A 24,817-nucleotide genomic window follows, 5' to 3' on the forward strand; every position below is an offset into this window, starting at 1 on the left:
GTTCAACATTTTTTATTATTTTCTATTCTGTATATGTATTCTTATCCGATTTTACTTTTGTTTTAAGTCTGTTGGGCTTGGAAATGCAGAGTTGACTTTCTGAGGAACTTTTCTTGATCTGTAATACCTGTAAAATTTTATGATTATTTTAAAGAGTGTATGACTGACTCTTATTTGCTCCAAGCTGTCAATTACTACAAACTGATTTCTTCATATATTTTGTCCCAACAGTAAACAATCTTATCAATATGATGCATATTCAACAAAGTTCAAGTTAGAGGCAAATTCAGATAAATACAAAATAAACTGCATCATAAAGCTGCTCACATCCTTTTCTGAACAGACGTCAACACAAGATACATTTTCTGTAAATAGTTTAATATTAAATAAAAAAAGACTCCCATATAAAAAAGAAAGCTACAGTCCACAATTTAATCGTCTTTTTAAACATAAGTATTGAAAGCAAAGGGGTAGAATGAGAAAAATACTTAATTACAATTCCCAGAAAAATTCACAATTCATTGTTTTCTCTCGTCTCTTTCTCTAACAATATAAAATCAAAATAAAACACATTAACTGTACATATGTACAAATCTCCAAGTGTAGAAATTGCATAATCTGCTTTCTTTTTCACTTTTCTTTATTCTTTTTTTATTTATTTTTTTAAATACAGCTAGTGATGCCAGTACTCTTGGGGCGGGGCAGTGTGTGGAGGAGAGCTCAAACAGTGACATGAGACAGAGGGAGGATATTACTCCAAATCCACAGTAACACACGGACTCAACAGATCCACGTAGGACATTATCACTCTCTGCGCCTTACGTTTTCCAGCCATTCATTCATACACTCCAAAGACATACTGTTCTTTCTATAAACTGAGCTCATGTTCAGTTTCAAAATCAAATCCTTCTTTTTTTCTCTCCACACATGTATCTCGTGGCTGGGGGTGAAAGTTTTGGGTGAGTGTTAAGTCAACAGATAATTACATAGTCTCCATCACACCACAGCCACAAGTATTTCTTCACAGCAACAAGTAACGCAGCATGTGAAATTTAAGTGGGTTACAAAAGTGAAGTAAATGGTGCTCAAAGTTTTTTCTGAATTGTTCCAGATTCAGTTGTGGACCTTGCAAACTTCAAAACCTGTAGGTGTTGTCAGTCACTTGTTCCCTGCTCTTTAGGGGGGAAATTAATGTGTTATGACATGATTCAAACAGTTGTACAAAAAAACTCAAATTTAGAATTAACATTTTCTCAGTTCATAAGATTATTAGTGATATATAAACCATTATGGGAAATCTTGACAAGATGTGGAATCAGGATTAGAAAAACAACATGTGACAAGTGGCCGATGTAAACTTGAAACCTGATAGTGAACCACATTATTTCCTTGGCTTAGCCCATACAAAGGTTATTTCATCCTGAGGAAGGAAAACAAAAAACTCTGGTTCTTCTCATATTCTTCCAGCACCTTTCTTTCTTTCTTTCTTCATGAATTCTTTGAAATACAACTGCTGTGCATTTCTTTACCTCACTAACGAACTGGGTCTTGTGTGTGAGAATTCAACTCATGATTGGACAGCGAGGGGCTCAGCAATAGCACTGTTGTCCAACACACACTCAAGACACATAAAAAGACACACACACTTCCACACATGTGCACACACACACTTTCAACAGAGAGCATCGTTCAAGTAGATGGGCTTTATCCTGACTCACAGTTACACACTGATGAGAAGAAAACAGTACTTGTTTGTTATTTTTTGTATTTTCTCACTGACATAAATCTAACACCAACCATAATTAACAGATCTCTGATCACAATGTCAAGCAACCATTATTTTGTGAACTAGACCTAAGAGAAGACCTAAGTGAAAAAGTATCCACAAACTCTCTCTTCAATTTTTTTGGGACTTTTTTATAAATTAATTTTCAGACTAGATCTCTCTCCTATGCGTTTTTCATAGTGGTTGCCATAACAATGGTTGACATGACAACGACATATTAGTGCAGTTGAATTAATAAGAAAAAGGGCTAAACAGTGGTGATGATGGTGGTGGAGAAATGGAGGGGGGATAGAGGGCTGCCTATGATTGCTGCACACAGCTCTGACTGACAGCTCCCTCCACCAATCACTGTCTCTGAGACCTGGCGCCTCGCCGCCTCCTGCCGCGGACCGACCTCTCAGGCTTCAGCAGTGCTGTCTGGAACAAGAGAGAGAGAGAGAGAGAGAGTACAGTCAGTCAGGCTTATCTCCTCACAAAGCTGCTGATCTAGACATATATGAGCCTCTCTTTCCCGTGTTTATAAAGAGTTTGTTGTCATTGTCTGATATCAGAAGCAGAGGCCGAACATGCAAATAGAGCATTACAGGGATTTCAGGATTCGCACACCTTCTTAAAGAACTTTTCGGGTTTTTCCATGATCTAATGCATCAAATTAGTTAGAGAAAAGGGTCAAAGATAATTACAGTTACAATATATTTATAATGACAAGCTTTACAGTAGCTCACGGACAACATGGGCACCTGGTTATGTTTTAAAATGGAAGAGCAATCTTTAAAATATGGGGGTTTGGGGTCCTACATCAACAAAATTGAAATGCTTAACCGTCAGTATATAACTGGGTGGACCAGGGCAGGAAATTCTTATATATATATATATATATATATATAATAAATAACCTTAAAACAAACGGTTGATCAAACCTGGATGAAGGAAATAGTCTTTCATCAGCTATCTAATTCCATTGTCACCTGTGTATTTTACACAGAGGTTCTAGTACCATCTTATTTCAGAGCACCACGAGCTGGTTTAGTTGTACTGTTACGCAGGAAAGAATAAAAATAACTTCAAAAGCAGATCATCTTATCCTACATTTTCTCAAATTGCGATTTTTTTAAACTGGAGGTTTGAAAGCTAATCGGCAACCAGCACTGCTGATAATTAAACTGATAGATCTGTGAGGCACGGAGGGGGAGCTGGCTCTTACTGTAGCCTTGGTTTCCTCTAGTGCTGTTGCATCCATGTCTCTGAAGTCCTCCAACACGTTCTGTAGCCTAACAAACAAAGTAAGAAACACATTAGTACTCACTACAGGATGATAAAGCCAAATATGCTTGATAAGACAGTTGTAATGAATCATAAGCAAAACTAAAATATTGTCTAAAGTACTAAAGATTACAGTGTTTGCTCAGTGAGTCCATCTCAGATTTCTACTGAAAATAAATGTATTCAGATTATTCCACTGTCTACATGTCTAAGAAATGAACAATTAAAAAGACAACTTACGTTTGTTTCCTTTTCCTTCCTCTTCTGGCTCCGCCCACTGTTCCTGCTTGATCCTTAGAAGGTGAAAACAGAAATCCCATTACAAAAACCCAATAGTGAAAGCATCCATCACTGATATAAAATGCAGCCTCTCAAGTTCATTACAATACTAATTCATCTATTTTTACACTCTGAGGTTGATACAAACATCCAAATCCTGTTGTCTCAGCAGGATGATGCTTCAGTCCCAATTTGTGATATGAAATTGTGCCTGAGCTGAAAGAAAACAGAGGAACGTGACACTCACCCTCCCCTGTTCAGTGTGCAGCAATGTCCCAGCTGTCTCCTCGCTGGGCCTCACACTGCATCCATCCATGGGACTGAGGTACCCTGAATGGGGAATACGACCCTGCCTATCCCCACCTGCCTCCACGAAAGGGCACGCAGCTGCAGCAGGCCCATGACAGTCCGTCTTAGCCTCCTCCAAGTATATGGGTGGCATAGGAGGCTCTGGGTGGGTATGTCCCTCTACTATGACTGGCTTCCTGTGCAAGGGTGACGTAGACCCGTCCTCACTGGGTTTGGGTGTCCCCTGAGCAGGGGAATGGGCTGCTGCTTCCAGGCTGAGTCGGGAAAGGTCTGGGTTACGGAGGGAGCAAGCCCTACGAGGACTTAGGGAGATTGGGGCACTTGCCTGCGGCAGAGTTGGGACAGGGGTGGATGGGGTATGGTGCTCCACTGGGAAAGAAACCGGCGGTAAGGCACAGAAGGGTGAAGTGGGGTCAGATGGCCCCAAGTGGGCCCCATCTTCCTGCTCTTTAGCACTGACTTGAAGGAAGGAGGTATAAATTGTGTCCATGAAAGAGGTGTAAGGATCAATAACAGACCTTCCCTCAGATTCTCGCTGGGGGGGTGGCGTGGGGTCATGGGCAAGGGCAGGAGCTGATGGCGGAGCTGGAGCAGGACTGTGGACCACATCAGGGGCAACCTGATTGGCTGGAATGTCTTCCTGCGGAGCAGGGCTTTGTGTTTCCTGCATTGAGACTGGCTTCTCTCCTTCTGAGTGTGATGCAAGGTTTAGCTGCAGAAAAGAAAGAAAAAAAAAGTTCAATCAGACAGTCAAACTTTCCAAAAACATTTTAAGGACACAAATGGAAAACAATTGAAAAGCAAATTATCAACATTCTTTGGCATATGCAGTATACTGTACAAATACTGTCGTAAGCCACAGACAATGTCTACTGGATCCGATACTTGTCTAATTTGCCTAAATGTTAAATAGGTGCCTTACACATTGAAATACCAGATGTAAAGTAATATATTTACACATTTTCTAACAAAACTACAAACTAACCAGGACCTGGTTTAAAGCTATTTGGTTTCTAACAATAAATAATTGATACAATTAAAGCAGATGTGATGCAATCCACTAGAGTGACGACATCTCACTCTCCTCAAGTTGCTGGACCGAAAAATACACAGCACTTATACAGAGGTGTTACATAGTGAAGGTTCTTTACTCAAGCAAGATCAATCAATGATCGTTCCATATCTGACCTACTGTGTTGAAGTTTGGGGGAAGTGCTAGCAAAACATATACCCATTCAGTTTTCATTTTACAAAAAAGAGTCATCAGTAGAAGTCGATATAGAGTTTACATAGAGTTTACAGTATTCTGCAAATTATGTATAAAGCTCCCAAGACAACTTTGCCTACCAACATCCAGAAAGATTTGAAAAAAGAGGAAGCTATTATAAGGAACAGAGATCTTTAAAAAACTGAGATACAGAAGCTAATTGATGGAATGTCACATAACAGTGAAAGGAATCAGTTTATGGAAATATCTCAACAAAGAAATCATAGAATCTAAAACAAAAATTATATTAAAAAAATAAACAATTAAAGCCAGTTTGTTGAGGAAATACAATGAAATGTGTTAATTAAGTTTTGATGTGAGTGGCTGTGTTGGCCTGCAGCTATTTGAATTTTGTTGAATCGTTAGCATTGTTAATTAATGTCTTGGGAAAGAGGGGCAGATCACACACACACACACACACACACACACACACACACACACACACACACACACACACACACACACACACACACACACACACACACACACACACACACACACACACACACACACACACACACACACACACACACACACACACTTAACAGGAAAGGCCGATAAGACTTGCCACTGGCAACATTTAGCGTTTTAAAGTGCAAGTTACAGTCCATACCGCTGCCACTTTTCTATTTTGTAAACTGCTCAGTTTTAATGAGAGTTGGAGTCATCTGTCCAGATCTTGATCTTAAGTATCAGTTTAAAAATTCACAGCATCATTGAATATTCTAAAAGCATACATCCACAATAAAATCCCTGTTCAGGCAGTAGCCTCCATATACACTTAATCCACCAGCTTCCTACCTGTATGTTGTTGAGCAAGTTGATGGCCCCATCAGGACCCTGCAGCAGAGGCATACCCAAAGCAGAGGTTTGGACTGAGGGCAGGAGGATGGAACCTGCTCCAATCCCGACCATGTTGTGAAGGCCCGCGATGCCAGAGAGATCTCCTACCGAAGACACATTTCATAGGTACAGTGATATAATCTCATACTACTACAAAGAGCCTGCAGTGTTCCATGTTTTTATATAGAGAACAGGTCATATATAAGTCATTCCTAACACACTGAATTTAATCTTGAGAAGTAAGTGTTACTTAAGGGTGGGCACAACTCACCTAATACAGCTGGGTTAAGCAAACTGGGAAGTAACTGTTGGAGGATGGAGTTGTCCTTGCCTTGGAGAGACAGGGGTATGAGGGTGTCAACACCAGCATCAGTAGATACCTGGAGAGTTGAGTAGAGGACAGGAGAAGATTTCAGTTTCAGGCCTCCCAAAAAAACGATAAAAAAAAAGGTAGAGACCGGGACAGGTTTCCAGAAATAAGTGCATTCACAACTCAATTCAACAACCACAAAAAACAATGTTGTTTGATGAGGACTTCATTTAAATGTATTTTAGAAAAAACATTTTTCAGATGTGAAGGAATTTTCTGCGTTTAGAGGAAAAGAGCAACTACAGCAGAAAAAATGGAGCAGGGAAGGGAAGTAGCTCACAGGTGTTTTAAGGGAAACTAGGAGCTCCAAGGAAAGAGTTATAGGAGACAGGGGAGCCTACCTGAGGTTGGGTATGTTGGGATAGCTGTGCAGGAGCTAACTGGGTGTGGGGAGGCGGGTGGAGCTCAGCAGAGCTCAGGGCAGCGGAGAGCAAGGCAGGGCTGAGGGGCAGGAAGGCTGCAGGGGAAGAAGGAAGAGTGGCAGGGAGGAGCAAAGACTGCAGGGCTTGGATAAGGCCCTCAGCTCCTGGAGGGATGGGCAGAAGGCCCTGGGCGACCTCCAAGAGCCCCGGGCCCGGTAGGGTAGATGGATCAAGGAGGCCAGAGACTTTATCCAGGGTGAGGCCCTCCAATGTGGTTTGGTGTGGATGCTGAAGAGGAACTTCCAAACTGACCTGGCTCAAATGACCCAGCCCAGACAGAGGTATCAATGGTGCCTGCTGTTGCCCGAGCAACAATGAGGCCATGAGCAGAGCCTGAAGGTTGGTCTTTTCTGTTAGCCCAAAATCAGCTTCCTGTCCTGTGGTAGGGGTAGAGGCTGGGGGTGGGAGGGGGTTCAATAAGCCCAAAAGGTTCAGAGGCAACTCCCCTTGGGTACCACTCAACAAGGGCAACAAGGGAAACAGGGGATTGTTTAATTGCTGTTGCTTCTGTTGTTGATCCTGGTGTTGCTGCTGTGTCTCTTGTTGTTGTTGTATCAGTAACTGCTGTTGCTCCGGTGTTTGTAGTGTAGCATTGGCAGGGGGCATCTGGGCATGTTGTCCTCCCAACCACATCCCCCCTAGGGGCAATGAAGCAAGGACTGTAGGGTCCAGGAGGGATGGTAATCCTCCTGTGGATGACAGCAGTTGAAGCAGCTGCTCTTGGTTCATGAAGGGAAAGGCCTCTGCCAGAGGTAAGGTGCTGGTCGAGTCTGCCATGGCTGAAGGGGTAGGGGGATTGTTATTATCCCCAAGACGAGTGGAGAATACAGGCCCAGGGCTGACGGCTGCTGGAGGTTTGGTTACTGTGGAGACCTTTGGGTCCGCACATCCAGGCTCCTCTGGCCCTGCAAAAGAAATGACATGGATCAATCATCTTTTCCCAGGCTGATTCAAACAACCAACCATTTTTAATACAGGATTTAACTGTGGAGGCCATATAGCCAAACACAAACCTTGTATTTATCAAAGTTGTAAGATAAATATTTATGACAGATTTTTGGTCTCCATTTAGGTATATTTTCAGTATGCTGCAAATCTTTAACAACCATTTAACTTCTATATGCTTTAAAAACTTATATTTCATTTACAGGAGCAATATACTGCAGAATAAAGAATATCCTAACCTGTAGCACGATTTCCTTGGGAAGACATCTCAACATCACTGGTACGGTCAGAGGAGCTGCCCTCCCCTTGTGGAGCCGTGGAGGAGGCTGCGAGAAGGGCCAGGACATGGTTGCTAAGATCGAGAGGCTTCGGGGAGGTGGATATTGCCATAGAAACACAACCATGAGAGTGACTAAGGTCCATTGATGTTGATGTGCTGCTACTACTCATCTCCATTCCCACGGTGCCCCCTGGTGAGGCTTCCTGCAAAGGTGCCTGGGAAACTGAGTCTGTTGTAGGAATGTGACTCTCAGTTGGTTGAGTCTTGTCAGAGGGAGTTGGGCACGTACGCAGAGATGGGCTGTTGCTGTTGCGTAAAGCTACATTTGAGTTGGGCAGCAGTGTTGAAGAAAGAAAATGTCTCTGTAGGGGACTTGATTTTGTTGAATGTAGGTATGAATGAGACTGTGCTGATCTGAACTGAGAGGAAGTGGGAGGAGGAGAGAGCTGCAGAGAAGTAGTGTCATTACTTTGGGAGGGGGACTGTGAATGCCTGATGTTAGAATGAGGAGCAGGAGAAGAGGGTGACAGTCTCGGGCTCTGTCTATTAGTGTGACCAACTCCTTCAATAGACATAGATCCTGGCTGAGCAGAAGAGGAGTTAGAGACTGTAGTTGTGGTCTGTGAATTCTGCACACTGAGTAGGTGCAACAGAGCAGACAGAGGCTGGGTTGGAGGATCCAAGCCAAGGGGTGTGGGCGTCAGGCCTGTAGTGAAATCCAGAGGCTCGTTTTGTCGTGGAGGCCTGGGAAGGTGTGCGGTCTGTCGAGGAACAGGGAGCCTGGTTATCTGCCCGGGGAGGAGATGATGATGGTGGGTATCCATGATAGCATTCTGGTTCTGCACAGTTGAGGTAGAGGAGGAGGAGTGCAAGGAGGAAGGGGAGGAAGACGAGGAAAGGTTGATAACTGTGGCAGAAGCAGCTTCTCCTGGTGGCATCTTCTGTGGCCCATTAGCCAGCTGCTGAGTGTCTCTTAGCATGCTGAGCACTGTCTGAGATCGCCGTTGCCTCTTCCTGTGCGATGCATTGCGCTCTGTGGTGGGAGGCAGGTGGGGCAGAGAGGAAGCCAGGGACTGAGCCAGAGAGTGGCACGGAGGAAAGAGGATGGCAGAGGCTGCTGCAAGGGAGGGATGGGGAGACCTAGAAGCGGTGGAGGAGGGAGGGTGGCTGTTATGTAAAGTGCTGTTAGTTACCTTTGACGACTGCTGCTGCTGTGCCTCTTTCAAGATGTCCAGAGAAGAGTTCAAGCTCCCTGCGTTGCTGGCCACATTTGAGCTCTGGCCCTGGGTTATCTGGTTTGCCAGCTGAGCCTTGGCAGCTGCAGAGAGCAAGTTACTTGCAGGGAAAGAAGCTGGGTGTGGCATTTTGCCCTGATGGCTGTGGTGGTGGTTCAAAAATGCCCCCAGAGGTAAACTAGAGGGGCCTGCAGAGCTTAACCCAAAACCTGGTGGTCCCGAGCTGGAAGTCTGACTCATGATACTCTTAGAAGGCTTCGAGGAGCAAGCATGAAGGTTGCTACCGCTTTGGTTGGTCAGTAAGGAGGGGTTATTAGGGTTTAGGAGGTGGTGGTTATTAGTGCTGCTGTTGCCTGAGTTCTTAAACTGCTCCAAGATATCTTCCAGCTTGTACTTGGGGAAATGGGGGCTGGGGTTTGGGGAGCCACCAGGGAGAGGGGAGAGTGGAGAGGAAGAGGTGGATTTCCTCCTCTGAGACAAGTTACTTCCCATCTGCCCTCCTCCTTCTGCTGCTGCTGTAGTGCCTCCGCCCTGCTCAGAGATAGGGGAGGGAGACGCAGAAGGGTGTCGTGTCCGCTGGTGAGGAGAAACACAGTTTATGTTATGAATAGAGGGAGAGAGGGAGGGAGACGGAGAGGGGGTGGAGCCCCCCATGATGACACCATGAGGATGATGAGCGTTGGTCTGTCCTCCTCTTCCTCCTCCACCAAGGTTCTTAGGGGAGGAGGGAGGAGGTGAAGAGAGCGACCCGAGTAGAGGAGAACTAGGGGTCTCTGGAGTTTTGGGTGTTCTTTGACCTTGGCTGACATTCTGAGGTGTGGGTGTGCGGGTTGACCTCTGAGCAGCGCTGTAAGAGGGGAATGTGGAGGTGGAGGAAGAGGTGGAAGGTGCAGGGAGAGAAGGAGGATGGTGAAGCCTTCTCAGGGTATCTAAGGGATGATGAGGGTTTGTGCCTGTGTGGAGGATAGTGGAGGACCCATTATATGGGTAAATAAACTGGTGGGAGGATTTAGGGCTGGCACAGGGATTTGAGTGGAAATTGTTGTGGGGTCGAGCAGGGACTGGATGGAGTTTGGGATGGTAAAGGCTTCGGTCCTCTTCTTCCCTCTCCACGAGTATTCCATTAAGATCGCGACTGTCCACTCGACTGCTCACCTCTGAAAGTGAAGACACACAAAGGAAAGGCTTGTTATTTCCTTTTCTCATCCATTATAAATACTCTTCTGGGCTAATTACTGTGTATGAATATTCTGTGAGTGAGTGTTTGGAAAGAGCATCCTGATGTTTCATCTTTAATGCGGTAATTGGTGTGCAAGATGCTTCAGAAATACAACCAAGCACAACCACTAACTTTTGTCAACCAGTAGATTTTGAAAAATTAAGGTCTGTGGACAGAGGAGATGTAGAAAATCATCCATCCTTCCATTATCTAAACCATTTATCCATCAAGTGTTGCGTAGACGGGGACTGGAGCCAATCCCCGCTGACATTCGGCAAGAGACAGGATTAACCCTGGACAGGTCACAAGCTTATTGGAAGGCAAACATACAGAGACAAACAACAATTCACATTCACACCTACAGACAAATTTGAGTCTCCAATTAATCTAACCCCAATCTGTATGTCTTTGGAGGATGGGAAGGATGCCAGAGTACACTGAGATAAATCATGTAGACATGGTAAGAACATGCCAACTCTAAAAACAATGACAGCTTACCAAGGAGGGAAAAAGGGAATGGGGGGAATTTATTATACCCAATATAAGCACAAATACAGGCACTTAAAAGCATGAATAACACAGAAAAAGCTTGGATCAGCAGCTACTAGGCAGGAGGACCTTTTGGATACATAACTGCGTACCTCAATTATACATGGTAATGAGGTTTGCTGTTTAAATATAATTATTGTTATATTGGTGGATGTCTGTGTGATGTTAAAATGTGTCATGTATAGAGCTCTAAACACACTGAACTCAAAAACACTTTACCAGTTTGCAGTAATTGGTGACATTTTGTAATCCAAATATTTTCACTCAATCAAAGAATTCACACCCTTTTAAACCCACGTGTAACAGCCTGTGATGAAAATGTATTTGTTAATTTCCCAACAATTCATCTGAGCAAATAAATACTGGACTTACATTAACAATACTGCTATTTGAATAAGAGTTGTGTCAGTTCTGAGTGGCTAACGGCTCCAACACTGACTTCAGAGAAGTGGTGGAGTTAATGCTTACAAAACTGATTTGGATAAGGGAAAATTTGTATAAAGTTATTCACTTTGCTTTAACTTTACCCCTGGGGACAGTCTTGACTGAAAAGACTTAATCAGGAAGTGAATGGTGACTATTTCTGTGGACAGCAGGTGTAAATGTTGCAAGAGTAATACGTACAAAAATCGTATAACTGTACATGTAACCATTGATGTAAGGTTACTAATGTGCATACAACACACTCAACTCCACCATAGACAGTTTTGATAGAAAAAAGTGCAGGTTTTATTAAAATCTGGTAGACTGAGAGTCTCCATCCACAGCAAAATAAAAACTATAACTTACTAAGTGATTCTGATCAGCATCTGTTTAGTAAATGTGTAGTAATTCGTATAGAAAAGTTATTTGCATCGATTTGTTTATTATTTTATTCAACAATGTTTGATATAAAGGTTCAGTGTGTCTCCTCTGAAGTGTGTCTCAATGCTTCAAGATTTACCTGCATGATGAAGGTTGTTGAAGGGCAGCTGGGAGGCCTGCATACTGCGACACAGAGCAGCCATGGCTACCACTTTCCTGCGGTGGTTACACAGTTTGGTCATGTCCTGCTCTGTTTTGCCTAAAGGCTGGCTGTGCTGTTTTACCTTCACTCCCACAGTGAAGTTGAAAACCTGCAGGATACCAGATTAAAAGAGCATTAGGAGGAATTCAGAGAGAACTCTGCCTGATGTTTATTACATACTGGTCAGTTGATTTTGAAGAGGTTAAAAGGTAATCACTAGGTTATTTCAATATTTGTACGAGTAAGTGCACACTGATAATTTGTGGATATGACAGTAGTAGTGCTTTAAACTGAATTCAAAGAGCAAGAGTGGCTCCTACGTTATCACACACATACAACTTTATAACTTTTATACTACAAGCTTACCTTATGGATGATGAGTGGACACTCCAGACCACATTTGCAGGTGCCATCAGTCAACAGATAGGTCTTGACCTCATCCAGAGAGGACAAGGCAGTGCCACTGGGACTACACGAAGAAGGCAGCAATAATTAGTAACAGCAAACTCAAAGTAAACAGAAAAGTAAATGAACAAAGACAAGTTCAAGGCACAGCAAAGTTTTAAGTAGCAGACCTGAGCACACACCAGAATCTGCCCATTAATTAAAAATGTTGTGTTTTAAGTGCCTCTCTAAAAAGTTCCCCTACTGTATGTTTTTGGAACTGAAAAAAGAAAAAGAAAAAACTACAGAAAATTGCAGGAAAAAATCCCCACGTGGCAAATCTTCATCGAAAAGAGGTAAGGTTTCTGTAATAAAGACCCAAAACATTTAGAATGAATTAAATGTGATGATTTGATAAATTGCCATTTATATTAGGGCTGCACGATATTAGGAAAACATGCAATAACGTTGTTTAATATCGCGATGACGATATGACTTGCGATAAATAAACATAAACTGTCCCTGGCTACGGACGCAGAGATCACGGACAGCTCTATGGCCGGGAGAAGGCGCACAGCCCAGCCCTAACTCATTAATACTAATCATTATCTGATTGTCAGTGTTGATACTGTGGCGACAAACAAAGAAACTTTAGCGAGTCAGAGTCAGCACACACACACACACACACACACACACACACACACACACACAATTCTCTTGTTCCGGCAATGAACAAGCAGGGCTCCAGTTGATTGGCAATATATATTAACACAGAGCGTGAATGCATGGAGCATGAAACACCATTTATTGCTGTTTTAGCGATATACGTCTATCTCACAGGTTGATATCGCGATGACGATAGATTTTCGATATATCATGCAGCCCTAATTTTAAATCCATGTCTGTCCAGAAAAATAAAATGTGTTCAGTGTGTTTTATCACAGCATATTCATTATTGAGCTGCGGCCCAAAACAGGTTTTGTGACGTCACATTGACCTTGACCTTTGACCACCAATTTAGTGAAACTTTTGTCCAAGTACACGTAAGTGAATGTGTTCTCAGCTCTATGTCACCTTGTCATTTCTTTTTGTCGGTAATTTGAAGAATCTCATATTGTGGGTACTTGGCTTGCTAGTTAACGTTCATAACTTAACTGATCACAAATCTAAGTTATAGTTTATGTATAAATAAATTGCTGTTACATTAGATCAAGCTCATTCAGCTCAGGTGTATTTCTGGTATTTGACCAGTTTGAAAATATACAAACATGTGCAGTGAGCTTGCAGACACTTTCAACTGAGCCAACACACCTGACATAGATCACCTGCCAGCCCTCCACTCTCCTCTGCCAGCCGATGGGGACGTGTATTGCAGTGGCGTGGACACCATCCTTGTCCCCACTGACAGTCTCACTGCCTCCCATCATTTCGTAGCTGCAGCGTGCCAGCACCTTGGAAAAGAAGCTAATGTTAACAGATCATTCCAACTCAATACCGTAAAATGAAGTTCAATTACTTTAAGGGACAAGAGTTTGAATATATTGGCTGCAGCTCCCCCCGCCGTGAGCCCCATAAGATAAGCAGTATGATGGTGGATGGATAGACGGAGTTTGGATATGTTATACCTCTTTTACGTCAAAATGATCGCGTACATGGGTTCTTCAAATGCACATAAAGAAACAAAAAAAGAAGAATTACTCCTTTCCCCTGGCCAGTAAAGGAGTTTGCCCTTCTGTTTTTTCCCTTAATGAGTCATGTTTGACGTCAAAAATGCACCAAAATACTGAGAGGCTCTCTCATCTTGGTGTCAAGCCAGTGATACATCTTGCACGATAAAAAGACAAAAAAATTGCAGTTGTGCATTGTTCCCAAGATGTAAAAAACAATATGTACACAAAAGTTCATGGCTATTTAAGTGACAACGCCCAGACTATTAATGCACACTATTACACTGAGCAGAAAAATGTTGAGTCAGTTTCTAGACTGCCAAGTTTAAGAAGAAATTTGCGCGTTGACCCAGGTGTCATGTTTCAATCACTGTCGATGTCACGTATCCATTCCCATTGCAGACAATAGCCAGATGTTAGTGGGGGCTTTACAAATACCCTGTTGAGAACAAATCCTTGTTTTTTCATTTTCAAAGTCAATGTCATTGTCTAAAATGTTTTCATGTGTTAATTTTTTTAAGTTATGGTCTAAAGATGTCTTATAGAGTCATTCAATGACATTGTGTAATGACCCATTACTACTGCATATAGCATCCAAGGTTTTACAGAGCTTTAAAAAGGTCACATTTATTTTCAGAGCCCATATGGATGCTTAAAATGGATGAGTGAATGTCTTTGCAGTGAAATCTAAGGAATATCAAAACTGATTAAAACAACCTGTATGCCACATCCATCTTTTTAAACACCACATGTAAATGTCAAACATCAAACATTAATAAATTAAACCACTATGATGAAATCTGCGTCGATTTAACAGAATCATGAAACATGCACAAACTAAACGTATTCTGATAATAAACTTATCACTGGGTGTGGTCATGGCAAAAGAAAACACGATTTTAGTTTAAGGTCAATTAAGGTAAAAAACAAACAAACAAACAAACAAAGCACTTTTTACATACCGTGTCATCTTTGGGAAGCCAGGGTCTGTTTTGGCTAGGGGATCCACTGTCCGGGGTACATGCTGGTGGGTTAGAAGCGCACAGACTGCCAGTAAAACCTGACTCGATGCCTGGACTTTCCCCCGGCTGTGAGGCAGCCCCGCGCTGTAGAGGATGACTCCTGCAGATGTATTTGTTCAGCTCACATCAGAGTAGGGGCTCGGGTGAAGATGAAGCGCCTGCAGAAGAAGTGTGGAGGTGGGTTATGTAATCTGTCAGGGTGAAGCAGGGTAAATAACTCGCGCTCGAAACTGTTTCCTGCAAATGATGTCATGGCAGCGGCAGCAGCAGCGTGCTCACATCAGAGAGATCACTGTGTTATAAAAGAAAACAAGTTCAGGACGAGCTGCGGCTGCTCTCATGTGGGAGGGTGTGTTTGGATAGGCCCGTAGTTTGCTGGACCTTTAGCTACAACATAAAGCAGCTACCCTCCCAAGAAGCTAACGTGCTAGCAACATGGACGCAGCTTGAAATAAAATCTTGAAGCTGCAGAACTCAGGTGAACATATCTGCTCTCTGCAACAACAGTACCTGCCCAACTCCGAGGCAAAGCTAGCAGCTAGCATAGCGGCTAGCAGGCTACCCCACTTTATACTGCGTTCGTCGTGACAGCTGTCAGGCGCACAAAACACTCCGATGCGAAACTCTTGCGTGTTAGCTACGGTGACCAGAACCGTGCAAAGCCCAGTACAGCTGCACAGGGAAATGCATGCGTGGCCTCACTCCCTCCACTTACTGACTGCCTGACAGCCGTTAGCTAGCCTCGGTGTTAGCGGGACCTGCGAGCCCCTCTCTCTGCCTGCTGGCGAAGTTTTGGAGTCCTGGCTTTTCTGGGTCGCGGGAGAATCAAGAGTTAGCTGGTTAGCTAACGGACTAGCCGCGGAGTGTTTTGAAAACGACAGATACTTAAAAATAAATCGCCGTGAAATAAACTAATCCGTCCGTTCAAATCACGCACTCGGGCGAGCAAAAGCAGCCCTCGGCGTGTGCGCGGCGTCTGCCGGTCGGGTTTAAAACAAAGGGCAATAACGCTTCGTTTTGCTGCGCCTGGGATGTCGCTGCTAGCCCCAGCGGCTAGGCTAACACGGCTAACTGACTGAAATTTACTTGATGGTGGAGAGTCCCGACAAGACTGGAGGATGTCCCGCTCCGCTCCCGCTGCTGCTGCTCCGCTACCCGGCCGCCACCTGGCTCCCAGCTCTCCTAAAGCGTCTTCCAGTCCGAGGTGTTCCCACAACCATAATAACGACCCGTGTAATCCAGATCCACAGCTACCCTCTGTTTTTTTTTTTCGTACAGATTCCGAGAAAAAAAAATAATGGAGTTTTTTTTAGTCGGGCATGCGCACTGGGTGACCAGGGAGTATTGTACCCGACATGCACCGGGACCTTTGTAGTGCTCCAGACAGGAGCAGGCTAATGGAGGAGCTGTGTGTGTGTGTGTGTGTGTGTGTGTGTGTGTGTGTGTGTGTGTGTGTGTGTGTGTGTGTGTGTGTGTGTGTGTGTGTGTGTGTGTGTGTGTGTGTGTGTGTGTGTGTGTGTGTGTGTGTGTGTGTGTGTGTGTGTGTGTGAGTATGATGATGATGACACAATAATAACAGCTCACACAGTTGTACTCATTCTCTGCTATCTGCACTGAAATTCACCTTAAAAACACATAGGATGCTGAAAAAAAGTCTAACACACACACAACGTCTATATATATATATATATATATATATGTATATATATATATAATGCTATATGTATTTTAAATTGTAATGCAATAATGCAAACCACACAAACTGTCCTTTCACTCCCTGCTTCTTCCATATGAAACTTACCGAGATTTGATAAGATGTTGTTACTGTATCAGATCGCCAAAAGTGAGGGAGGCGAGAGAACACGTGAAAGTTTAAAACCGAACAGGCACTGAAATAATATAGGAATGCAATAAAATGAAATGCAGCGAATATGTTCACGCCTGCCCCTACAGATGAAATTGTATAGGTAGAGATACTTGAGTAAAGATGCAGTGGGATGATTGCATGAGGATATAAACTGTATATGGGCTTTTAATCATTTTAATGAGATATTGAAATAAATGTATATAAATATATGCATATATAGACTGATATATAGGCAGGTAGGTATTGCATACAATATGAATATTATCTCGATCAAGTATATAGTTTTCATTTTGTATTACTCCACCAAGGAGATTATGCTGTTGCCCCTGTCCATTTGTTTGTTTGTTCGCTGAATTACAGAAAAACTACCAAAATGATTTCCCGAAAAACTTGCTGGAAGGTTGGGATATTGGCCAAAGAAGAAACTGCTCAAATTTGGAGTAGATCTAGGATTTTTTTTTTTTACTTTTTCAAAATGGCAAGAAAGGGCTTTATTTGCGATTTTCACCAATTTCCAAACTAATAACACACAGATCTTGATGAAGAAAATCAGGCTTATTTAGAGGACTGATATCTATGAGTGTGTGACATTTGGTGCAGTTTGATTGAACTTAAGGAGACTGTTGGGCCCTTGACAGAGGTATGTTCTCTACCACAGCGCCATTCGGTTGAAATTGTTTTAGATCGGTGATGATTCAACTGTACCATTTTGGAGGCTGCAGTTTGTGATGCTGTTGAAGTGTACTAAGGTATTTCTGTTACTTAGCCTGCTCTCTGATAGATAGATATTAATGGGGTGGCCGAAATAATAGAAACACCTGTCAACATAATGCCATACAATTTCACGGCACAACAAGCTGCAGCCTCTAAAATGTGAAAAAGCCAGCTTGTATAAAGGTGTTATTGAAGATGTGTTAACACAGACAACAGCAGTTATACTCACCTCTGTATGAGGTGGTTTAGGTGTGAATGCAACAGGCCCTGGTCTGATGTAAGAGCACAGTATAATGTTGCATAATCCACAAACAAGGGCAGCTGCCAGGGCAGAAACACAGGGGTCATGAGTAAAAATCCCCCCTACACAGCACTAACCTCCGAAAGAAAAGAAAAATCCCCCCCTCACATTTTATTTACCTTTTCAAATTTTAAGATATTTTCTTAAAGTGTAAAATCAGGTCAATAACAGCATTGTCATTAGTAGCTCTGTTTTGCTGACAGTGCAACGTAACCACAATATTTAAACAAATTTAAAATGGCACTTTTTCAGATAAAAGTTTGTGCATCCAACTTGCTGGGATTAAAGGACAAAGGCAGTGATCAAAGTAAATGCCTTAGTGTGTCTGTGTGTGTCTGCGTGTGTTTCTGTTCCCCCTGAACAAGTGGGACAAGGGGAAAGAGGTGAGTATATGTGTGTGTAATGAAGACAGGGGCGAGAAAGTATCTGATTTCCCCTCGTCATCGGCGCTCAGTCCGAGGCCCCCAGCTGTCGCAAGCAGTCAGCTTGACACATGAGTGCTCAGCCTATCACAAAGACACACACAGACACACACATACAAAATTATAGATAACTACACAAATACTCAGATCTTGAACTGGGAATCATACTTTGGGAATCACCTGGAGAGACGACAGAGAGAACAAGGCCAGGGGTCCAGCCTGTGCAAGTTTTAGCACACAACCCCAAGAGCCCTACGCAGCTGGTTTGTCCAACTCGGATCTACAGGGCTCCAGTCATTGTCAGCAGGCGAAGGACTTATTCAACTGGTTTGTAGTGCTCCTCCGTGTGATGTGGGGTTTTGGGGAAAAAAGATTTTTCTTAATTAACAAAGACTCTTTGGCTCTTGTTTACCTTTATTGGCAGAGGCAGCAAATTTAGCTGTGATTAGATTCAATTGCACACACCCCTGAATAGTCGAGGTCAAGTTGTCAAGTGCATTCAAATGGGTGTGTGTGTGTGTGTTTGTGTTTGTGTGTGCGTATTAGCATTAGGTGCACGGCAACATGTAACCTTTTTGTTATGTAGTCACACACGAATACATACTGAAATCTGTCTTCACATGTCTTTGTGTCACTGTGTGCCTTAAACAACATTGTGCTAAACTAGTTTACATCATAAAAATCATATAATATTCTGTTGTGTAACATTTTTTAAAAGTCATCCTTTATAGAGGATAAATGGTGACAAAAGAGTATGCGACAGAAAGTCACGTAAAGGCTACACCTATACACAACATTCAGTTTCATTCAGTTGTGTTTGATTAGAAGTGTGTAGGCTTGTGGCTTTTGTCCAGGTCAGTGGCAGTTGATAGAGGAAAAGACACAATTTAAAGAAATTATACATTAATTAAAATGTATCGACTTTAATGATAAAATGAATAAATGTGCTAAACAGATGAATGAAATCTAAATATCTTCATAGGGGAGGGAGTGCTGACATTGTCCACCTAACACCATGGACCAGTGAGTATACCTCGAAAGATACAAATACATTGCTTGCCCCACTTTGCCTGCCTGCACCTCCTCATCCTCCCCACACGACTCTGTTGAATTTGTTATTGAGCTAAATGTTGCAACAGCCCAGACAGAAAAGTACAAAATCATCCAATAGCACCTCCATCTTAATCAATTATCCATGTCTGTCAATATTGACATACAATAATAAAAAAGCACCTTGATGTTAATTTGAGAAAATGAACCATGGGAGTCTCCCAAAATAAATGATCAACAACTATTTTAAGGTGGAATTGCAATTTGATGCCAACACAAATCATGTCAGCTACATCAGGTCACTGCATGACGTTGTTATAACGAACCAGGAAACCTCAACACATTCCGTTTTCATGTTCACATCCCCTGTTTAAGCCCAAGTTAACACAAACTTTAGTATCTTTAGTATCTGCTTGATTTGATCTTCCTCTTCACTCTGTTTTACTTTCTTTGTGTGTGTGTGTGTGTGTGTCTGTGTGTCAGGGAGGATGACAAAAACTCACTGGATATCCATGACAACCCTCCAGCTCCTGACAATGTAGTGAAGGAGGACGGAGAAACTGTGAGTGACAAGACCATGTCAAATCCCAGCCACCCCCCAATGTTAGCGGTGCCATTCCCGAGCGGTTTAAAATAGCCACCAGCTGGGACAGGAACGCAGTGCAGCGTCAATTGGAAAAATATGAGCTCTGACTTAAGAGTCTTTTATTCCTTGTGGGATAATGTGAAGCTGCAGGCTGATCTGCAGAGGACGAGACCTGCATTATAAATGTGATGAACAACAGAATGCTGATCTTGTCAAACAGGGATGTTGGGACACATCAAATTCTGCAGTTATGGTTGCATCAAATAAAAGCACCATCCAGTGGCAGTCCTCACTCTGTAGGAATTTTCCTGCATATTATTTGTGGGCAAAACTGCAGACCAAAATTATTCCACACAAATGTTTGCTTTTGACAATAATACAGAGGGAATGAAGGTGTGGATCCAGGATTTAATTTAATTTAAATTTAATAATTTAATTTTTTTGTAAAATTTGGTGCAGATTCAAATAAAAATCAGATTCTAGGGAATTTCAATGTGGTTTCATGAAGGGATTATTGGGCCTTAGTGCTCCACTGAGTGCCGTTTTTGTGTCTTTAATGACTGTCTAACATACGTCCTTTATCTCCAGGTCTATTTCATATATGAGGAGGAGGTGGAAGTGGAGGAGAAGGAACCAGAACCTCCTCCACCAGTTCTCAGAGTCAACGACAAACCGCACAAGTTCAAGGACCACTACTGCAAGAAACCCAAGTTCTGTGACGTCTGTGCTCGAATGATAGTCTGTACGTACTGGACATTACATCGACATAGTACATACGCAGACATTAACGAAATCCTATTACATCTTTCGATGTAAATGTTTTGTGTTTAATGCTTGAGTCTGGATTTCTGACCAGCCCCTCACATGTTCCTTTGTTTACCTTTCAGTGAACAACAAGTTTGCTCTGAGGTGTAAAAACTGCAAGACCAACATCCATCATTCATGTCAGTCATATGTCGAGTTCCAGAGATGCTTTGGAAAAATTGTGAGTCATGTTCCTTTTTTTAGAAAACAAGAACAACTACAGTACAGTACAGTGGGCTGCTCAAACGCACATATATTCCCACTGCTTTGCCTGCCGTGAGACAGATCTTTGTGACTAAAACTGATTGGACACATTCAAACCCAATGTTTTCTTTTTGTTCCCGTAGCCCCCTGGCTTCAGAAGGGCCTACAGCTCCCCCCTGTACGGCAGCGACCAACCAGATCCAAGTAAGTCTGTAGTAACATCAAGGACATTTTTGTCATAACCTAATTTTTTTCTAACAATCTGTGGAGAGATATGGAGAAAGTTTAAATTACAATAACAAACATTTGACCTTCAAGTCGATTCTTTTTATTTTTATCGAAAAACAACTGAATAATTAATTTGATCAATAAAATACTAATGTCCAGTTTATCTCCAGACTTTATAACTTTTAGGTTTCCAGATTAATTGAAGGATTAAATAATCTTGGTTTCAAAAGAATGATATGCCCACACACAAGCACGTGTATGGTAAAAAGAAATATCTAATAACGTGCATCTAATGTCTTGAAGCTTTATAAACGACTGTTTTTCCTGAATTCTAAAAATGAACACAGTTTTTATAGAATTGCAACAACAAACCCAAAGTTTTTAAATATCTGGTCAAACATTTCTTGGACTCATGACAAAAAATCCAGGCCATGGCCCTTATATATCATATTGTGCAATTCAATTATTTCTGAAAGACGATAGCTTATTCATGAAAAATATCAAATTGAATTATCCACTCTGCTAATAATCGGACTAATTACTCCGTCTTTAACCAGACAACTCGAACAGGAGCGACCCCGTCTTCGACACCCTGCGGGTCGGTGTCATCATGGCAAATAAGGAGCGTAAAAAGAATGAAAACGACAAGAAAAACGTGAGTACTCAATATAGCTTCAATCAGATCACAAACACTTTTCATGAATTCACATTCACAAGGTATCCAAGGAAATAAAGCATTTTGAAAAGGTTTGAATTTTATGTGTTGATAAATACATGGAATATAATATTCATGTACATTTCCGATTTTATCATTGTTTTGTCCACTAGATGATGGTGATGATGGAGGAAGAGGAAGAAGAGAACCAACAGCCCAAAGAGAACGATGAGGGAGAAGGTACAAAGAAACAATAGAGTTAGATGGTTACATGTTTTCAGTGTTAGATATTTGTTGTAACAACTTTTCAAAATGAATATCATTTGTGCATAACCCATATTTAACATGGAATAAAGTAAGAAAATAAACAATCCTGAAGCTGTGCTGTAGAAATGCAGAATAACTGTTAAAAAGTTATAAATTCCACAAGGATGTTATAATACAAAATACAAAACAATAACCATAATATGAAATAAGTCGTTCTCAGGTTCTAAATGGCTGTATTGTAAAACAGTGAGGTCTATGTTGTTGACTCTGATGTGCACACAGGGAAGCCTGATGATAAGAAGGACAAAGGAGAACACAAAGCAGATGAAAAGGTGAGAACCAAACCAGCTGCAACATTTCTACATGCACCTTTTTATGCCTCCATAATAGTCAGTGGCTTGGAGCATTTTCAGGTCGTCCATCCATCCGACCAGTTCTTGCGAACATGATGACTCCAGAACTCCTTGATGGAATTTCTTGAAATTTGTCACAAATGTTCACTTAGACTCACAGATAAACTGATTAGACTTGTGTGGTAAAAGGTCAAAGGTCATGGTGGCCTCACAAAAGCCGTTATTAGCCTCTTGAATATAGCTCCAAGTCTACCCCTAGGGATTTTCTTCAGGTTTTGACCAGATATCATTTGGACTCAAAGATGAACTGATTAGATGTCAGGGGTCAAAGGTCATGATGACCTCATATGCATCTGGAGAAACTGCATTGGTTGATGGAGGCATACAACAACAGGGGGATAATTGTAGTTTTGTTATAAATCAAAACCAGTTGTAATCTACAGCAGCCTCTGTTCTTTGTCATCAACAGAGTAAAGGTACATTCTCCCAATCTCACTATTACCTGGCTCTCTACCGCTTTAAGGCCATTGAGAAAGACGACCTGGACATCCAGTAAGTTTGAAAGACAAACAATGCCATAACTACTTTGACTCAAAAGCATTTATTCTTTTATTTGCTTAATCAAATCATTTTCAGCGAGGAAGAATTTTTTTAAATGTTGAGTTTAAACTGTGGTTGTGTGTTAGCCCCGGTGATCGGATCACAGTCCTGGATGACTCAAACGAAGAGTGGTGGAGAGTAAGTGAAACTTCCTGATTTTATTAAGATTTTATCGGAATCTTTGCTGCTTCAGTTCTGTCTTTCTCTTGTTTTTTAAAGTTTGTACTGAGAATGAACTCAAAGTCCGCCCTGTTTGCAGGGAAAGATGGCAGATAAGACGGGCTACTTCCCCACCAACTACCTCATAAAAGTGCGTGCGTCGGAGAGAGTCTTCAAGGTGACTCGCTCCTTTGTAGGGAACAGAGAGATGGGACAAATCACACTGAAGAAAGATCAGGTAACTGCTGCACTAAAGTGTGCAAGTGTTTGCATTTACTGAGCAAAATGTAAAAAAATTCTGATCATACACAAGATTACACAAAAACAACAGAATGGATTTCCACAAAACTTGGTGGAGGGACACGGTATCGGTCAGGGAAGTATCCATTCAATTTTGAAGTGGATCTGCACAAAGTAGTGGTTCCAGGATTTGTTTGTGACTTTCTTTCACATTGCGAGATTGGGGGTGTGTTTCTTAAATATTTTCAACTGAAATGTTACAATCCCCAGGGAATAATTCATTATTCTAGATGAAAAAAGTCAGGTAAATTTAGTGCACTGATGTCTATGAGTAATAGAGACATTTGGTGCAGAATGATTGAATTTAAGGGGAGTGTTGGGTCTTGGCAGAGATATGTGTTCAACTGAGTGCCATTCTAGTCTTATGAATGTTTAACCTGCTAACATGAGTGTACCCTCTTCATCAACTTATAAACACAGTGCATGGTGCATGTATAACTGATTAGGAGCCTTTGAGAGCATGTGGAAGTTCGTCCTGACGACACTGCTGCACCTCTGTGTTTCAGATTGTGGTGAAGAAAGGAGATGAGAAAGGCGGCTACCTGAAGGTCAGCACCGGACGCAAGCTGGGCTACTTCCCTGCTGATCTGCTGGAGGAGATCACTGTGACATAGAAACCAGGATGTCCAGTGATAGAGGCCACAACACACTTTAAATATCAGCACAAACTGGTGGCTTACAGCTATTTTCTGCATCTGTCACCTGAAAAAAAATCTAAATTTGCTCTGCAGATGCGTATTTGCTGTGATCCGTAATGGTTTTGTTGTGAATAGTTAAAAAATATAAACGCTAAATGCTTTAATTTACTGCCGGCTGACAGTAGCTTTGAGGACAGGCTGGGGAAACCTGCAGAGGTCATGAAGCAAGTCATGAATTGTTGTGCAATTGATATTTAACAAATGCATCCATGTATTTCAGATGTTTTTGACAATAGTGATGGAAAGTTCCTCTAACATCTTACAACTCTACCTCTGAGTAGCAGATACCGTTTTATAAGAGGCAGCAAATGGGAAACTGATAATAAATCATAATTAAATCTATGACCTAATCAAAATGATCTAATGAATGATTTGTTACCATTTGCTTCTCTGCCCTTGACAGTTACATAAATAAAAGCCATTTCAACATGTACATAGCTTTCTATTAACAATGTAAAAAGGCAGACAATTGTACTGGACTGGGTTTGAACAGAATTTCACATGATTTTACTGTGGATACGACTGGATAATGCATAACGTGTAAATGTTTCAAATATTAAACCTGAAGTGCACTTAAATACTTCCTGTGAAACTTGTTTTTTTTTATATTTCTGGAAAGCATCATAGTATTTAAAACTCATCATTTGGTGATTTGGTAAATGAAGAGGTTCAGATGAGCTATTCAGGCAAACCGATGGTGCCTTGAGCGGTGAGGGCTCAGGAAAGGTTTCATCTGTCATTTGATCTGCTCACAACTGTCTGA

At 42.0% G+C, this 24,817-nt stretch overlaps 2 protein-coding genes across 4 annotated transcripts; one reads left to right on the forward strand and one right to left on the reverse strand.

The window, feature by feature from the left end:
- Window positions 1-361: 361 nt before the first annotated feature.
- On the reverse strand, window positions 362-18,049 carry LOC118110424 (proline-rich protein 36). 3 transcript variants are annotated; one of them, XM_035158139.2, is made up of 14 exons: window positions 17,657-18,049; window positions 15,933-16,103; window positions 14,787-15,004; window positions 13,469-13,608; window positions 12,140-12,242; window positions 11,711-11,882; window positions 7,724-10,156; window positions 6,459-7,444; window positions 6,019-6,127; window positions 5,706-5,851; window positions 3,576-4,349; window positions 3,290-3,342; window positions 2,991-3,057; window positions 362-2,203 (listed from the first exon to the last, which is right to left on the reverse strand). In XM_035158139.2, exons 4-14 carry the CDS (start codon window positions 13,582-13,584, stop codon window positions 2,132-2,134), a joined length of 5,031 nt encoding a protein of 1,676 aa, XP_035014030.2. In that variant the 5' UTR covers window positions 13,585-13,608; window positions 14,787-15,004; window positions 15,933-16,103; window positions 17,657-18,049; the 3' UTR covers window positions 362-2,131. The 3 variants fall into 3 exon arrangements, with proteins under 3 accessions (XP_035014030.2, XP_035014031.2, XP_035014032.2); XM_035158140.2 differs by lacking the exon at window positions 15,933-16,103; XM_035158141.2 differs by lacking the exons at window positions 15,933-16,103; window positions 17,657-18,049 and adding an exon at window positions 15,562-15,918.
- A 182-nt stretch (window positions 18,050-18,231) lies between these two features.
- Window positions 18,232-24,516, forward strand: stac3 (SH3 and cysteine rich domain 3). Its single transcript, XM_035158145.2, has 13 exons — window positions 18,232-18,477; window positions 19,133-19,173; window positions 19,684-19,762; window positions 20,375-20,528; window positions 20,674-20,771; window positions 20,938-20,998; window positions 21,580-21,677; window positions 21,851-21,917; window positions 22,227-22,276; window positions 22,767-22,849; window positions 22,984-23,035; window positions 23,157-23,294; window positions 23,863-24,516. Exons 2-13 carry the CDS (start codon window positions 19,166-19,168, stop codon window positions 23,968-23,970), a joined length of 996 nt encoding a protein of 331 aa, XP_035014036.1. The 5' UTR covers window positions 18,232-18,477; window positions 19,133-19,165; the 3' UTR covers window positions 23,971-24,516.
- Window positions 24,517-24,817: the final 301 nt, after the last annotated feature.

The sequence above is a fragment of the Hippoglossus stenolepis genome, chromosome 6 (assembly GCF_022539355.2).
Source record: "Hippoglossus stenolepis isolate QCI-W04-F060 chromosome 6, HSTE1.2, whole genome shotgun sequence".
NCBI classification, from domain to species: Eukaryota; Metazoa; Chordata; class Actinopteri; order Pleuronectiformes; family Pleuronectidae; genus Hippoglossus; species Hippoglossus stenolepis.